At 39.6% G+C, this 18321-nt stretch overlaps 1 protein-coding gene and 1 long non-coding RNA gene across 2 annotated transcripts in view; one reads left to right on the forward strand and one right to left on the reverse strand.

The window, feature by feature from the left end:
• The window catches only part of LOC103156790 (A disintegrin and metalloproteinase with thrombospondin motifs 15), an 18052-nt gene extending 14769 nt beyond the window's left edge, over positions 1–3283 (forward strand). Inside the window, exons 7-8 of the mRNA XM_007578963.2 lie at positions 960–1135; positions 2345–3283. Coding sequence (XP_007579025.1) covers positions 960–1135; positions 2345–3122 — 954 coding nt within the window. The 3' untranslated portion in view covers positions 3123–3283. The remainder of the gene's footprint in view (positions 1–959; positions 1136–2344) is intronic.
• LOC107834009 (uncharacterized) lies at positions 253–17808 on the reverse strand. The gene is made up of 3 exons (XR_001659787.1): positions 17639–17808; positions 10269–10280; positions 253–262 (listed from the first exon to the last, which is right to left on the reverse strand). It is a non-coding gene; the product is annotated as an uncharacterized LOC107834009 (long non-coding RNA).
• Positions 17809–18321: the final 513 nt, after the last annotated feature.

The following is an 18321-nucleotide window of genomic DNA, read 5'->3' on the forward strand; positions in this document are numbered from 1 at the left end:
CTGAAAATTGAAAGTAATGATGACAACACTTAGCTTTCGTCAACAACTCGGGCGGAATTCAGAGCTCCGCGCAACGCGAATTAAGTCCCGGCTGGAACACGGTAAATAACATAAAACATAAATTAACGAAGCTTCGAGGCAGGTAAATTTTTCTGGAGGAATTTTAATAATTGAGGTACTCGAATCACTCGAGGAATCGTTTCAGACCTACATGTGTGTGTATGTGGTCATGGGTGCTTGAACAATGAAGCAAGTTTTCCAGCTGGGAATAAACTTGCGCATTTGCTTAGTAGGGTCATCACTGATGGCAGGTTTAAACTAAAAAAGTCCAAATGCTGGAATTAAATCAAAGTTTTAATTTAAGGCTGTGCACACATATGAAATCATGCCATTGAAGTTTTTTTTTCCATCTTTAATATTTTTTAATATTTTTTCTTTGATTAAGTTGTTTATTTTTGCTGAATTGTAAAGAATAAGACCATGAAAAATCAGTTCAGAACTTTTGCCAATGATTGCTAGCCTAACCCCCAATGATTGCATTGGCAAAAGTTCTGAACTGATTTTTCATGGTCTTAATTTTAGCTCAATATAAACCTGGAAGTTTAACAGGACTGTGCAATGAGGTTGTCTTCAAATATTTTCTAGCTTCAGTGTTAAAATTGTGCACTCTGTAGTTAAAAGAACCGTATTCAGAATAGATGCAATTCAGCTATTAGACTTTTAGATGCAGTTTGAACTCCATGCAGTGAGACACACAAGCCAGAGCCACTTTACTGTGGTTTGTCAGTACAATTTACACACTCAGCAAGGAAGCAGGGTTGTTGTAAAAATTCTAGCCAGTGTCTTGTGTATACTTACTGTACATCCTCTCAGCTGTATCAAGTTTCATTCATGTGTCTTTAGGGTAGAAGACTGAAACAATATCACAGCGTTTGACTATGTTGATATGAATGTGACAGGTTGTGGATGGGACGCCGTGCTCCCCTGACACCTCAGCCGTGTGTGTTCAGGGGAAATGCATCAAGGCAGGCTGCGATGGCAAGCTGGACTCTGACAAGAAGTTTGACAAGTGTGGTGTGTGTGGCGGGGACAACCAGAGCTGCAAGAAGATCTCAGGGATGTTCACAAAGCCTGTGTAAGTATTCAACCCTCCTGAACTCTGATACACCTTCAGGAAGTCATCATAACGTGGCTCCTCTATTAACCCTTTAACAACGTATTTGACAGAATTTCATTGAGAAGTAGCTCTTATGTAGTTCAACAGAAGTTCCACCTGGTGTTTGCTAACTTTTTTTGTTCCCAATGTATTGATTTTATATGTAGTAAGGCACAACAAACATCTTAATGAGGCGGTAACATCACTGAAAACTAATTCACCCCATGAATGATATCAATCATATCATTGATCCCAATGCACATGCACTATTATAGTAAGTACAGGAACTCATTAAAACAAGAAATCTACCTAAAAGCGTGGCAGAACTTGATTTATTGCCTCATGTATAGATCAATGTAGCAAGTGTTTTTGCTAACACTTTATTTGGCTGGGTGTGCATAAGACTGACATGACAATGTCATAAACATGACATAACACCTGTCATGAACATGAGAGAGTTTTTATGAATGTCTGTCATTCATGAAGTGTCATTTGGTAAATAATAACACTTTTAATGCAAAGTTGCTTTAAAACTTGCATTGAAAGTCCATTAAAAGTGCCAACTTTGCATTAAATTGTCATTATTTACAAAATCATGCAAAGTTGGCACTTTTAATGGACTTTTAATGAAGTTTTTGCAGTGAGTGTCATTACTTACTGAATGACACTTCATAACAATGGTCATAAACATTCATAACGACTCGTTCATGTTCATGGCAGGTGTTATGTCATGTTTATGACAGTGTCATGTCAGCCCTATGCACACCCCATCAAATAAAGTTACCGTGTTTTTTTTTGTTGTTTTTTTTCAAAATTCCCCCATTGCATGGCATAACAGGAAACAGTCTTTTTGGAACACCATCAGAGCAGTCATTGGAAATAGTCGACATTCTTTGCTCCCAAACACGTCGCAGAAAGCGATGTGTTTTTGTTAAGCTATGCCTAACATGACCTGGACTTTCTGTATCCAGACTTCTGAGTCCAAATTTCAACAAATTTATAACCAATAGAGGTTTCCATATCTTCTCAGGAGTTGAATGTCTGGAACAAATCTTGCCGTTTTGGGTGAGATTCCTTGAATCACTTCACATAGATAATATCCTCTATAATTGGTAGCATTTAGTGTTTTATGTTTTATTAGTAAGATGTAGAAAGGTCATGTTTAAAATGTTCTTTCTTGCTTTTCAGTAATGGTTATAACTTTGTGGTGACGCTGCCCACTGGAGCCTCTAATATTGACATCCGCCAACGGGGGTACAGAGGAATGGTCAGTGATGAGAACTACCTCGCTGTGAAGAATCGCCATGGTAAATACCTTCTGAACGGCAACTATGTGGTGTCAGCTGTAGAGCGAGACCTTCTACTTAAAGGCACCCTGCTACGCTACAGTGGCACCTCTACATATGTGGAGATTCTCCAGGCCACCAGACCTCTGCAAGAACCTCTAACTGTAGAGGTGCTCTCTGTGGGGAAGATGACTCCTCCCAGGATCCGCTACTCCTTCTACATGTCGAAGGAGCATAAAGATGAAAAGACTCTTCAGAAAGAGGAGAGAAGCCACAAGCTACAGAACAGTGTCTTGATCAATGGCAAAAATACAGTAATTAAGAATGAGGTGATGGGTAAGAGACTTGTTAGTCACTGGAAAACAGCAGGGTGGGATTCATGTACAGTTACTTGTGGAAATGGTCTACAGCAGCGGTTGGTCCAATGCCAGAGCACAGAAGGACATCTTACAACTGATTGTGACATTACCAAAAGGCCAGCAGCAGTAAGAGCATGCGGGGATCCATGTCCAATATGGAATGTAGGAACTTGGTCTCAGTGCTCCAAGTCCTGTGGAAGAGGCTTTAAAAGACGTTCAGTGTGCTGCACAACTGAGAATGGACTTAATCTGCCAAGAAACCATTGCTCTGGAAAGAGGAAGCCTCAGGAACTGGACCTTTGCAACTTGACACCATGTTAGTACCAAAGAAACCCAAGGGGTTTATTGAAATCTTTCTCAAATTATTTTTACAATTCCACTGCTGTGTTAGGAGCAAGAACTCTTGAAAGCAGCCAGTATGTGATGGGGTTTCAGATACTCCACTGTCTTGAAAGACATTTGTTTACTAAAGACAAAAAAGTTAAACCCATGTGGCACAAGTTTTGATTTAGTCTACTGTATTTTTTTAATTCTGTATTTTTTCAGGAATAATGTCTGTGTCCGCATGAGTGCATTTCATGCTAGACAATACAGTTTAGTGAGACATGAGAACCCCACCTTAAATAATGTGTCTTAATGGCACAGGCTGAAACTTTAATACCAAAAATCATGGTTGGTGAGATCAGCCTCACTACTTGTCATGTTGCTGGAACAACCCTGTAACTGGTCCTTTCAGTTTTTACTGGTCTTTGTGCAAATGACTGACTAGTACAAAATACTCAAATTTAATGTGACATCAGTCAGATCAGTTTTTGATCTATCCATCTGTTCAGTATATTTTTCCCAAAAAATGTTAGACTTTAAATGTGCACTTATTAGCCCACTTTAAACCACTAATACACAGAAGCAAAGTTGGAGTTGCAAAGTTTTTGCTCTATGTAATGCAAATTAACCAATACCATACCAACTTTATTTATAAAGCACTTTAAAACAACCACAGCTGATACAAAATGCTGTACATTAAAACACAACATAACAATTACAACAAAAAAAAAAAAGTTGCTTCGCTCCAAGTTGCCAAAAGTTTAATCCCTGTTCACACATTGGTTTGCATCAGATTATTGGCCTGCTGCATAACCCAGCAGGCTTCAGGTCACAAACTTATGACCCGATATTTAGAATTTTCTACTAGAGAGCAAAATTTATGATTTCATCAGTTATAGTAAATCATCCATCCCCTGAAGCAGCAATGTAAGCCGCGTCCGAATTCACGGTCTGAATCCTTCAAAGACCGCGAATAAACGACAGCCGGAAGAGAAAAGCTGTAAATTTGGACAGGTCTAACCTCCACCTCTGCATAACTCATGTTGCCTAGTAACCATGATTATGTGAAGCACAGAGCAGCAAAAGGAAAAAAAGACCAGAGCCTAAGTTTGTTTAAAAAATTTGAAAACTCAGCTATGTATTACTCCTGATTTCTATATTATTCTTCACCTTTTATAGTAAAGGCTGTTCCATAGTAAAAAAAAAAAATCTGTTAGTTTGATTCTAAAATGTTCAAACATGTATTGCACATTTCTACCAGGAATAAATAGAAGCAAATTATTCATTTTCAAATATAATACTCTCCAGATCTCAGATAAGCCATTAGTTAAATAAAACTGTTATGTTTAAGGCTTTACTTTAATCAATCAAACCGATTTACTCAGGAATAAATTAAATACTTTGGTAAACCAAGCATTATACTGCTAGACAGACTAAATAATATCGGAGTTTAACTTCCACTCACTGGGGAAAGCTAGTGGGAGTTTTTATAACGGTGTTCCAGGAGTCAGGCCTTCTCTCAAGGTAAACCAAACCTGGAGCGCCCGGCCAGCTGACAGCTGGCGAGGGGAGCTGGCTGTCCGGAAATGTCAGAGCAATATTACAACTAGGTGATGCATTGATGAACCGAGCAAATATTTCAGACTTACAAAGTCACACTCTCACCTACAAACATTGTAAAAAAATTATGTTGTCACTTAAAGTGTAATATAGCAAAATAATTTGCTGCTCTTCACCACCATTGCCGCTTTGCCTGAACGCTCGGTTTGGGCCCGCAGTGAGTAATGGGATATGGTGGGCTGTGAAGAATACACCGGACCATCCTTCAAATCTGGTGAAAAGAAGGACGCATTTGAAGGAGTCTTCGAATTCGGACAGGCCTTGTCGCAGAGCTATGATGTAATCGGCCTTCAAGTTCAAAGGATGCAGCCTTTGAATTGGGACACGGCTGTAACGTCAGACCATCACCATGTTTGACTCTGTGATGACGAGGCAAGAGAGGACTGCAGTGCTTTGGATGTTTATTTAGGTACTTTTACTTTTGTGTCCTCCTGAATGCAGTCCTGGACCAATTATGGGAAGGTTCACAGCGATTAAATGTTTATTGTATTTTTTTTAATAATAAGTTTGTTCGTGTGATAAGTCATTAAAAAACATGCCACTCCATCATCTTCCTACTACTTCCTGTCACCCTCTTCATTTTTTTTCACCATTCGTAACATCCTGTTGTTGATCACATGACTCCTGTGACGCAAAAAAAGTGTTTCAACAAACCCTTGTCACAGTGACGTCAGACAATGGCCGCCATAACTCAAAGAGGTGTATCTTTACTTCCGGTGTGATTTTGCCTCGCAAAACCTGACTGAAAAATTCACGGATACTCATTTGTCATTATTGTGAGTTAATATTCGTTCTTGTGGCACATCTGTATCTTATTTTGAAGGTGTAAGCGTTACCATAGTGACCAGAATCAGAGAGCGTTAGGGTCCGGACTAGAGGAGTAAAGCTTGAGTCTTAAGTCTGGTTCACACGGCACGATTTAAGACTCCTGTTTACTCCCTGAAGGAGTAAACAGGAGTTGGGCAGGTTCATGACTTAAATTTGACCAGAGGCACGGTGCTATTAGAAGAAATGTCTTTATATAATCATCCTTCAGATCTATTTTGAACGCTTTGCCATCTTCAGATCACAAGTCAGGAGATAGCATTACCCTTAGAAAACCTTTGAGATCGAGATTCTCATTGATCTGACAGCCAATCTGGTTTTGGTCAATACCAATTTCTTACTAATAGGTAAAGAAATGGATTCTTCCATAAATGTTAGATTGATTTATAATGCAGTTGAATCTAATAACTTGTTGGATTTTGTTCAGCCAGATCTTGATCAAACGGTTCCATGTTATTCATGACAGAACTGAGACGCATAAAACAAAAAAGGTTCTTAAATAATTTAATTAGTTAAACAGAATTTCCAAATAACCCAGCATTTCCTTTGGAATGAATTACTTTTGTCCAAAATACTTTCCTCCAAACAAATGATCAAATATCAAATTTATCTTGGTTGTTGTCTATATCAGCGTTGTACCTTGATATTCAGATGTTTAAGCAAAATGGTGCAGTATCAGCATCAAATTTTGGTGAGAATATTTGTTAATGTGGTAAATATGATATTTACAATCGTACTTTCTGATGGAGGAGCTCACTGTATCCCTCATCCACCTACTGCAATGTAACAGACAGTATATTTAACTAAAAAAAACAAAACAATAAAATGATTCAGATAGGGGGATTTTCCTACCCTCACACAGAGTCAGTTGCTATGGAGACATTGCAAAATAAGGGTTGGGTTAGTTAAAAACTGAACTCATAATTTTACAGCAATTAGCTTAGCTGTAGTGCAAGCTGTAAACCTAAAGAAAGTTGACACCATCTGCAGCTGTTGACAATGTCTGTCATTTGTTTTATAGCTTTTCTAACTATAATAGTTTTGTTTTTGCTTAAGTGCTTCCATGTGTTGTGAGTATGACTTTATAATGTCTTACTGAACTCTCTGAGCTTTCCAAAAATAGATGGTTTTGTGGTCAGGCTGTTGCTACATAAGTAGGCTATAGAAATGCCTCACTCATCTCATATATAAGCTCATGCAGAAGCTCAAATTCATTAAACTAGCTGGACCTTTTTGGGCGTGGTCCATCAGAAGACACCAACAATAAGCACTCCACTCACAGAGTACTTTCAACACTTACTTTCTCTTTTTTATCAGATTATTTTGTGATATGCTGCAGAAATCTGCTGAAATGATTTTAAAACAGGAGGAAACTGAAATCAAACTTTCAAGATTGAAAAACCAACTTTGGAGCTACAGTCCAACGTGCAACAAAGAACATCATGTTTGTTTGGCTGGGTTTTGCTTCTCTGGTGTAGCTCATGAGACAGCGAGCCAGAGCTGTGAGCCTTTGTTTGGCTGTCCCAGAGCCTTTGGCGTCACTTGGGTTGTGGTATTTCCTGGGCCAGCGTTTCTTCCTTCTGCTCTGACAGCTGCATTATTTCTCTCTGTGTTGCTTTGATCTTAACTTCCACCTTATATCTTGAGGGAACTATTCCATGTTGCTGGTGGTGTGCTTGGTCTTCAAACCAAGAGAACCAGCGTATTTCTTTTTTCTTAATTTTTCAAGTTTTTTTCTACCAGATTTGCTTGTTATTCACCAATACACATTGCATGTGCCTAACTAACGAAGAAAAATATTCTTAAATGTGTTTTTATAATCTCCTTTACTTACCTTGCAAAAACCACCAGACAGCAGCTCTTGCTAAATCAAAGGAATGATTTGTATTCCATATTCCTCATATAGCAGAAAGATGAAAACTAATTGGCAACATTTTCATTAACCACAGAATTGCACAAATTAACATTATGAAAATGGAAACATACCAATTTAAAAAAAACTCATGGTGTTTCAATAAAAAGTCTTTGGCTGGGATGAGGATCTTTTAAAGTTGTATTAAAACACATATATTTTGTAAAACTGCAATGGAAACAGTTTTTTGTTTTTTTTTTGCATCGCAGGAGTTGTGATAAACAGCCAAATGTTACTACTGGCAAAAACAATGAAGAAGACAACAGGACTGCATTTGTTTTGTTTTTTTCAGACAGTGTGCAGCTGGCTCCATCAGATCTCTCACAGCTTCACACAGTTCATAAAATGTTGTTTGTCATTCCAACATGCTGAATTCATAGCTCTTCTGTAAAACCATCAACTACAATTTTCCCAAAACACAGCACATGTAGCCACTCCTAATAAAGAGCTGAATAAGACGTTGATGGGTCGCTGATGTCTGACTGATGAGCGCTAGCGTCATGGCTGAATTTTGAATATATCTCATGTAACTGTTTACATCTGTCACTGCCATAATTTTTAATGACTTATCATATGAACAAGCTTATTCACATGATTTTAATTTATTTTTTAATGGAATCATAGCAAGCTGGAAAATGTGTTTTTTCAATATCAGCAGAACATCAACAAAAATTTGTGCACATTTATAATGGAAGCGAAGTGACTGACACACTCACACTTTAATATCTGTGTTTCAAAGTCATCCAAACATCTGTTTTCAATGTGGAACAACTGGATCAAATACCAGTTTAACAGATGAACCACGAGATCCTGATGCTTTTGACTCGATCCTCTCAGTTAAAGGTTTCAGGTGTCACATTCAACTAACTGAAATAGAGTGATGTAACCATGAAGCAGTGGATTTTCACATAAAACAGTCACTCAAGTCTTCAAAACACACCATTTTAAAATAGAACTTGAGTCTCACAAAACTGCAAGTTTATTTTGAAATCTTGGAAGTCTGTGAAATAAGACCTGACTTACTAATCCATTTTAGAAAACTCCCAGTCACCTTTCAATGCACCATTTCACAAGCTTGTCAACTGTTGCTGTGTGTCTATGGAATATTTCCTGTAAAATGTGCCAACACTTTGGGCTCATGTAAACCATGCTTCTACAAACTGTATGTGAACCTGGGATTTTCTTTTCATGTTGGTTTCCTTGTTTGAAACTTCTCAGCTCTTAGAGAGAGAAAAGCCACAAAGACTTCTATTACATAATGTGAAGTGGCAAACTACATCAAAAGCCCATATGTGCTTGTGAGTGTGTCTGTGCGTACATGCATGTATGCGCTTGTGTTCGAAAGAGAGAGAGCCAGCATCTGTATCCATTCCAGGGCTTTCAACAAATTGCTAATCAAAGAAAATAATCAAACTGTGACTCTTCTGTCATGATATTGGATGGGCTATATGCTGATCCAATGCATGAAACATAAAGCAGAAAAGCTTAGGCACATTAAGCCAAACCTCAACATAAACAAATCTCTAGGAGGTCGATTTGACCACTGGTTTCTTCATGAGGTCAGGATTATGGCAAACCACAAAGACAACCTGTGAGGCTTGAGTGAGCCCAGGAACAAGTGGTTGGACAGACAGAGGGAGCTGATTGATGGAAACCAATCGTGTCATATGATCCTGACAGGAATTCTTGAGAAAAATTTAGATGGAAAAAGTAGAGTCTGTGAAAAAAGGAGAAGGTCATATTGTCAAGTGGGATTGGAAAAGTTCTGGTTTTGGTTCTCTTACAGTTTTATTTGTATTTCTTTTTAATTAATGTAAAGCACTTTAAATTGCCTTGTTGCTGAAAATGTGCTATATAAATAAAATTACCTTACCTTACAGTCAGAACATTCTGACATCTTTTCTACGATTAACAGCGTATAGCCAGTGCTGATTAACTCCTAAATTTGGGGGATGATTTGCCTAAGGTTTATACCCTTCCATTTAGAGTTAACAAATAAAGCATTGGCGTAAATTCAAACTGGAAGACTCTCTAGCCTCACCTGCATCATCCAATCAGTGCATCTCACTCATCATCATCGACCTATCAACACCGGACCAACATGGCCAATCATCGACCAAGCTCTCGCTGATCAGGACCTCTGTCCATGGCATCATCCACTTTCCAGCCGCACTCAACCTGTCCATCTGCATGCTTGCCTCAGCTTCTCAGCCGGCTATCTTACTAGATCCTTTTCTTCGTGGTTCCCTGTCCTTCCACCTGTCATCCTGCCTACAGAAGAGCTGCTTAGCGATGTGCTCGGCCCCCTTTTCTTCCCCCTCAGAAGCTCCTCAGATGCAAGAGATTTTCTTCTGGCCCTGGCCTCAATCATTTCAAGCAGCTTCTCCCGCCACTGTCTCGCCTGACTGGGATTCACCATCTCCACGGTCCATCTCTGGCAAGAGGACACATAATCCTACTGTCTACATACCCAGAACATCTTTCTTCGCCTCAGGCCCCAGCATGGGCCTGCTAAGGTCTCACCGCACGATCTACACGTTGAATCAGGCTTATTCACATAGAGCACAGGTGTCAAACTCCAGTTCTCAAGGGCCGCTGTCCTGCAACTTTTAGATGTGCTGTTGTGAAAAAGGTGAGAGATAATCTGTAAAACATTTATTTCCTCTGCCTTCTCCCAGTGCTATCTAGAAACAACCAATCAGAAGCAGGAGGCGGGTTTTAGCGCTGTCAGTCACAATCTCATGTGGCTGCTCATTCTCCCTCCCCCTTTCTCTGTGCTGTCCTACAGCTAGCATTGCCTGTTGGGAATGCTCAGTCTAGTTAGCACAGCTACCAATGATGGCAGATTAACAATTTTCTGTAATAAGTTGCTTCTCTTCTGTGTTGCCCTGCGACAGACTGGAGACCTGTCCAGGGTGTACCCTGCCTCTCGTCCGGAACGTCAGCTGGAGAGGCACCAGCAACCCTCCCGTTACGGTATTTAAATATAAGTAATACAGATTGGCCATTCAGGAGATGAAAGCTAAAAACTTTGAATGCCTGCTGGAAAAAATTGGCCAGAATCAGCGCAAAACCCGACCGGAGACATTGAAGGTCAAAAGTTATCACAGGATTTTTTTTGTACATCAAAGCATGTAGGCGTGGCTAAATGTCAAAAATTGTGAATAAAAACTAAATGCAATGATGTGGAGGTGCCAACATCTAATATTTTATTCACAATAGAACACAAATCACAGATTAAAAGTTTAAACTGAGAGAATGTATCATTTTAAGGGAAAAATATGTTGTTTCAAACTTTCATGACGTGTCTACAAATCCCAAAAGAAAGTTGGGACAGGTAGCAATAAGTGGCTGGAAAAAGGAAATTGAACATATAACAAGACGATTGAACAGTTAGAGGCCTGTATTAGACATGAATGGGAGAGCATTCTTATTTCTAAACTTGAGACACTGGTCTCCTCTGTCCCCAGACGTCTGAGTGTTGTAAGAAGAACGGGGGATGCCACACAGTGGTAAAAATGGCCTTGTCCCAACTTTTTTTATTCACAATTTGTTTATTGTCCCAACTTTTTTGGAATCCAGTTTGTAATTTGCACATTATTATTATTATTATTATTATTATTATTATTATTATTATTATTATTATTATTATTATTATTATTATTATTATTATTATTATTATTATTATCATTATTATTATTATCCTAATGCCAGAATTAATAATAAATACTTTGTGGCATTTTGATCTAGTAATGTAATTATATTAGTTGTGTTACCACCCCACGCCACTAGAGGCAGTAGAAGGCCCAAAAAGATGCGAATAAGGAGCAGATTTAGAAGTACGCCGAAAACTACAGAATTTGTTTAAAACTGTGAGGTGCGCTGAAGTAAATAAAAGAGAGAAGTTCAAATACATGCCAACAGTGAAAATTATTCTTTAAATGAAGATATATCACAGATTTAAAAAGAAATTTAGCGCCCCCTTCACTGGGCCAGGACCCCTTGACCTTGTTAGCTGCCCTGACTAATGCCTAAAGAAAATACGAGGTAGAAATCTTATTATTTTGAAAACAATTTTATTGAAACCACTGATATTGAAAGAACAACATTTTTGCAATATCTAGTAAACAATTTGATCATACAGGACCTACTTCAGGACTTTTTAATGACGCAGAAAACAGGCAATAGCAACACGGACCAACGACAAGGACCAATGACATGAACCAACGACAAGGACCAACGACGTTCATCACATATGCAGCGAACGCATATGCAACATCTACATATGCATCATCTACATGCAACCTAGACCAACGACATAGACCAACGACACATAGCAACGACACATCTACACATATGACTTCTACTTATTTTTGATACAAATGGAACCCCATACACTGCGCCACCTAGGTTAATCCATCAGCTATATTTCCTCGTTCTGCACCAGATATTTTGTGTGTCGGGGAGCACTGCCAAATGTATCAATGCATATCGCCTGGCGGACGGGTGCGGGAACCCCCGCGGTGGCCAATAGGCCGGAGCGGCGCTGAGCTGTGAGGGCCGCTTGAGGCTGCTTGCAGCTTTAATTAAATGCTAGAGCATTTTGTTCTAATTGCATTTCCATTTAGTTTCCTTGGTTAATATTATCCTCTCTTGGTTTATTGTTGTGTTCTCTTTAGTTATGCTCCTATTTTTACTTTGTTTCCCGTTTTTACTAACCCTCACCATCTTCACTCATCACGCCATTCACCTGCTGCTCTGCGCCGCCAAATCATCATGTGTTTCACCTGATCTGCCACTATGACCTGTTTTCACTGTTTTCACTGTTCTAAACTCTAATTCACATCTATAGAGGCGCTTTCGCACTGCACGGAACGGAACGGAACGGTTGTGTTCGCATTACAACTTGCGACCGGTTCCACCCGGCCAATCGTGCCGGCCAAGCGGTTCTGCCTAGAACCAGCAGCTGATTGGCCGCTGGTTGTTATGGAGTCAGACGTTGATTTTCCGTTGACAGCTGGCTCTCACTACTATATTACTATACTACAGTCTACGGTATTTTTCTTCTGTATTTCTCCTGGCAATACGTAGAAGTCGTTCAGCATTTTGTATTCTGAGGGTAGCTTGTTGGCAGAATTTAATTAATTGTATGAGGTTGATGAGCAGCAAAATTAAATCCATGTCGTCCATTGTTGTTGTCGTAGTAGTAACTGTTCTTCTTCTTTATTAAATTGGCAGTTAGCAACCAACCAACTCAAACCACATTGTTTAGTTTTAAAAATAATGACGTCCGGCACCGCTTGATGGCACCCCGGAGTGTAATGCGAACACAACCGTTCCGTTCCGTGCAGTGCGAAAGCGCCTCTAGTTCGTTGTTCCGTTCTATGTCCTGGTTCTCCTGTTTCTGAGTTTTACGTACGCGGTTGTTTTGTTTTGTTTTGTTTTTTTACCCCCTGCGGTGAGTTGCTGTCCGGGATCGTATCGATGGGGAAAGACAAGCTGACTTAAACCTGTTACAACAATGGAAAAAATCCCTGTAAGCTGATAATTGAGATTTAAAAGGGCTGATAGTGCCATTGCATGTGTAACTAGTGTATACTAGAAGTGTTCTTTACTAATAATCTAGTCTTATACAGTCGGTTAACTTTGATGTGTTCTGCGTTGTGTTCAGATCAAAAAGGGAGTCAGACCACTGGAGCTGCTGGTTGATCTTTAATGCTGGCAGAGCCCTGCACAAATACAAATACAAAAAGCCCTTTAACATGCAGCTCTTCCACACACAGGAGTCGGAATTCCCCCAGCAGAAAAGCACATGGAGAAACCCTGTGACTAACTAATAACAATATCAGCTCTAACATTTACAAAAAAAATTCTTAACTTGTCAAAAGAGATGTATGTATTAAAACATAAACATTCACAGCTGCATGTGCTTTCAATCATTTTATAAATATAAAAAAACATGAACTTAACCAAGAGCAAAGAAACTTTCCTACCTCTCCTCAGGCAGCCTAGTAGTCCAGTAATGATGTCATAGAACACTCTCTTAAAGTGACAGTACAGGTAGTAGTGTTTACCAAAATAAACAAAATAATACAATCCTTAAAATATAACAAAAAATTAGGATTCTTCAGTGTTAATCAGGATTTGGTGAAATTTCAAACATTATCAAATTAAATAAAAGCACATTTTCTAAACTTGTTACACATGCAGGACCACTTACAGTACCTTAACTAAACCAACTAAAATGATCGCTCTCTATTGTGGAATCACGTATGGAAGGATGTCTTAATTTAAATGGGTCCATTTTTCTGAGGGATACACAGTGAGGGTATTGGGGATCAATGAAGTATATTCTATTCTATTGTGATTTTGGTAATTACATGTTTATAAGAGCGATATTCCATTGTCCTTCCATGGAAGCGGGCAGCCTCCAGGCAAAACTTATATTTTTCAATATAAGTTGCTGCTTTGACACGAATACAGCACTGCCAAAATATAAAAACCCTCAATCACACACCTGTGACCTGACAAGTGAATCAAGGCCGTTAGCCGGTGTAAGCTGAACACTGAACTGATGTGGTGAAGCTGCCAGTAGCGCAGAGCTGCGCCAGGAAGCTAACAGAAACACTGAAGACAAGAAGAGCTGCCATCGGTACAGTTCAGTACCCATTCATGTTTTAATGTTGCACATCTCACTTTTTAGCAAGTAGCTCAAAATCTAAAAACTAGTACTATTGTGCATATAAGGGGTAAAGTTTACCTTCGACCAAACGCCCCCCAAAGGAATCACAGCACCCCGCTTTTGTAAATATTCCTGCCAGCGCCCCCTGCCATCTTCTGAACGCCCCCCGGGGGGCAGCGGTACCGCCCCGTTGAGAAACATTATTCTAGAGTCTAGAATAATGATTTGATAAAAAGTTTTTACACTAGGACCTAGTGTAAAAACTTTTTATCACAAACAGGAGTTTGTTTGTTTGTTTTTTTGTTTCTTTGTTTCTTTGTTTTTTAATTGTCGCGTTTCCATTGAGTGACTTTATTTTCATAATTTCAATTCATGCAATTTCATGGAAACGCAGCCTGCAACGGACTGGCGACCTGTCCACGGTGTGCCTCACCTCTTGCCCAAAATGTCTCCCTGGAGATAGGCACCAGCACCCCTTCCAACCCTGCTAGGAATAAGGGTGTTAGAAAATGGATGGATGGAAACGCAGCTTGTGACCAAAATCATAATTACACAGGATGACTGACGTAAACAATTAATCTAGATTATGTGCTTGATTAACTGCTAAAACAAAACATTACATACAAGATCACAGCTGACATACCAGGAGATTTCTAACATTATAGATGTAGTTCTCGTATAAGTAAATGATTTCCTGGATCCAACAGATGTATTAATGCAGTGATATATGGGTATTAAGCCAATGTAATCTTCCCAGGTATTTAATTATGCAGATTGTTTCTGCCAAAATCTAAAACTGCATTCAAAGGATAGAAACCTGGTGCTGAAAAGCCGTACCGGTGCAGAAAGCATCGTGCTGCATGGTTGGTCCCTGAGACGTCATAGCAGATTGCAGCCACTGTGGTTTGATACCTGGGAGGCAGAACTGTTACTGTCAAAAGACCGTGCATATCTTTCTGATGTAGGAGGCATGACCTCTGACCTTAATTGAGACAGGCGAGGCCGGCAGTTCTTTGGATATTGCTGTGGGTCTTTGTGACTTCTTCAATGAGTTGTTGCTAATTTTGGTGGACCAGCCTCCTGGGAAAAGTATCCACTGTGCCATGGTGGCTCTCACTGAGGTTTACTGGAGTCCTAAAGCTTTAGAAACGGCTTTGTAACCTTGTCCAGACTGACAGATCAGGGATCTTTCTTTCTTATTTGTTCCTGAATTTCTTTGTATGCTGTCTAGCTGTTGAGGAACTTTTGGTGTTCATCACATTGTCAGGAAGGTCCTATTTTAGTGACATCTTTACTGAGAACAGGTGTGGAGTAATCAGGCCTGGGTGTGGTGTCATAAACCACATTTAAGTTATGATTTACCAGGAGTGCACTCACTTTTTCACACAGAGCAATGTTGGTTTGGATCTTTTTGGGGGAGAGGTGGTGAACACAGCTTCAGCATGCAGTTTGGTGTCATAGAGCGGAGCACACAGCACCTTCTTGTTTTGTGTAGCCATGAAGCCTCTCTCAGCGGTGATAACATCAAAAAATTGTTGAGTTAATCCCTCTAAGGTTTTTTGATCTTTAAAGCAGCCTGCAGCCAAGTTGCTATGGATGTTAAACAGTCAGATATTATTAGGGTTTATTTAGTAAAATAGCTGCAAATAAACCCAATTACTTTCTCTCCTATGGTCTGTTTAACGACAGTCTCAGATCAACACATCCCTCCAGCTCTGTCAGCAGTAGAAACCCCTTAACACCAACATTATACCTGTTGGGGAAAACTTAGACTACATTTGCTTTGCATTGTCTCCATATGATGATGACAGTGATACAATACGATCCGATTAAATGTTTCTTTAGATGTTTAAGATTCTCGGATTATAATGGATTGTTGCTATGTTGTTGAATGGTGTGTTCATATTTTGTTCATTGTGACCCTTTTTAACTTTGGCCCGTGCCCCTCCAAAAGTCTCTACACGGCCCTGGATTTTATTCTCCCATAGTTCATTTAAAAACTGCATTTTGTGTTCACTTGTGTTGTCTGATTTACATTTAAATTGGTTTGATTTCTGAAACACTGAAGTGTGGAAAACATGCAAAAAAGAAAGGAAATCAGGAACAGGGCAACCCTTTTCTACACCACTGTATTCTGCCATGTTTTACATAGCAGAAAACTTGGCAGATGTAAAAGTTACTCTCTAAAATCCTTGGAATCCACAGTGTGATATCCATGTTAAATCAAGGAAGGACTTCAGTCTTAAAGCTGCAGAGTGTGACGGATGAGGAGCGTCTAACCCCAGAGCAGCTGAGATCTCTATTTTATCTCGAACAGGGCCAAGTGGACAAAAAGCAAATGTTCCCCAATAAAAGAGAGGAGTGAAGTCTTTCCTCTCAAAAAATTCCTCTAAGAGAAGGGGGATTAGTTATCAGCTGCACCTGTTGCAGACTTAGGACCACTTGGTGGGAACACCCACAGAAAACCTAACGGGTAGGCATTTGTTTCCATATCCATAAATACAAGTACACAGACATCAGTGGGAACATGCCTGTGCGATTGGTCAGCCTCTCTGGAGGTATATCTTGGATCGGGAACCAGCCTGACGCTGCTCACTGATCGCCGATCATCTCAGCAGAAATAGTGCAGCCCCAGCACTAAATGGTTTATGTGCACATGCATGATGTCATCTTTCGGCTTGTCACAGCACATTTGGAAGATGTTATTCTTTGAAACCAAGCTGCGGCCCACTTTCAACGCATGCATGACATGGTTTGAGTGTATATCCCAGTCAGCCACATGAAGAGGGGGCTGAGGGGTGCTTGAGCTCCTGCCCCTTTTATCCTTGATGCCCTAGGTGCCCTTTTTCAAGGGTTTATTTATATATTTTTTATTTTGTTAGATTTCTTTCTATAACTATGCATCAGGAGGCCTGTTTGTAACCCCCAACAATAGTTTTTGGTTAAAAATACCAATTTAGACAACGAAATTAATCCGGCTGCGCTTGGTCTAATGTTTGAACAAATCTCAATGCTTCTTCCTTCATGTTGCCAAGACACCGGGCCCATGGTGTAAGGAGATATATACATTTGTGTGTGTGTATGTTTTTTTAAATTTATTTATTTATTTATTTTCAACATATACTTGTTTGTGAATAAAATGTGATGTTAGAAAAATTGTTTCTATTTATTTTCGCAACAGTCCTTGTAATAGCCGGAAAAAAACCTCATCCCCAAACAGAAATGGTTCAGCTGCAGAGAAAACTTCTGACTTTGACTTTACCAGGCTTCTCAGTGCTGGATTAAATTTCCAGTTCGCTACAGGCAACTTTATTTTAAACCCAAAACAAATCAAGCTGCAGGGTGAACAGAAGGGGCGTATAATTTTGATAACTTCTGCGAACAGCTTCACATCTTCAACCTGAGCCTGCAACTTGGAAGACATCCTGCATCATTCCTGTCCCTAAGAAGAGCAGGCCCAGTGAGCTGAATGACTNCTTTAGATGCATTCCTTCTCTAACACACCTGGAACATTGACTCATTATAAGCTTCTACAGAACTGAGTTGCTACTAATGATGGAAGTCAACCTTTTGTCTGGGGTGTGTTTTAGCAGGGATGCATCTAAAAGTTGCAGTCTGGAGGACTGCACCTGGGCACTCCTGATTTGTACCGTCAATGTGGCTCGTTGAGGGTGGCCAATATGCTGAAGTGGCCCTCGGGGAAATTGAGTTTGACACCCCTGCTCTAAAAGTTGCATTAAAAGTCCATTAAAAGTGCCAACTTTGCATGATTTTGTAAATTATGATAATTAATGCAAAGTTGGCATTTTTAATGGACTTTCAATGCAACTTTTAGAACAACTTCACATTAAAAGTGTCATTATTTACCGAATGACACTTCATGACAACTGTCATAAACATTTATATAGACTTCTTTATGTTCATGACAGGTGTTATGTCATGTTTTTGACAGTGTCATTTCAGTCTTATGCACACCCCTTCAAATAAAGTGTTACCCAAACCTTTGCTATACTAGAGCCTCTTATATTGCATTTTTTGTTCAGTATAGTATTGGTGGCTTGTAGTAGCATGGCAGTGGTGGATTCAATCGGTAAGGTACCAAATACACGACACGCCACTGGTTAAATGTGAGTTTGTGCCTGCAATTCTAAACACTC

This window comes from Poecilia formosa, unplaced genomic scaffold, assembly GCF_000485575.1.
Source record: "Poecilia formosa unplaced genomic scaffold, Poecilia_formosa-5.1.2 Scaffold500, whole genome shotgun sequence".
Taxonomy (NCBI): Eukaryota; Metazoa; Chordata; class Actinopteri; order Cyprinodontiformes; family Poeciliidae; genus Poecilia; species Poecilia formosa.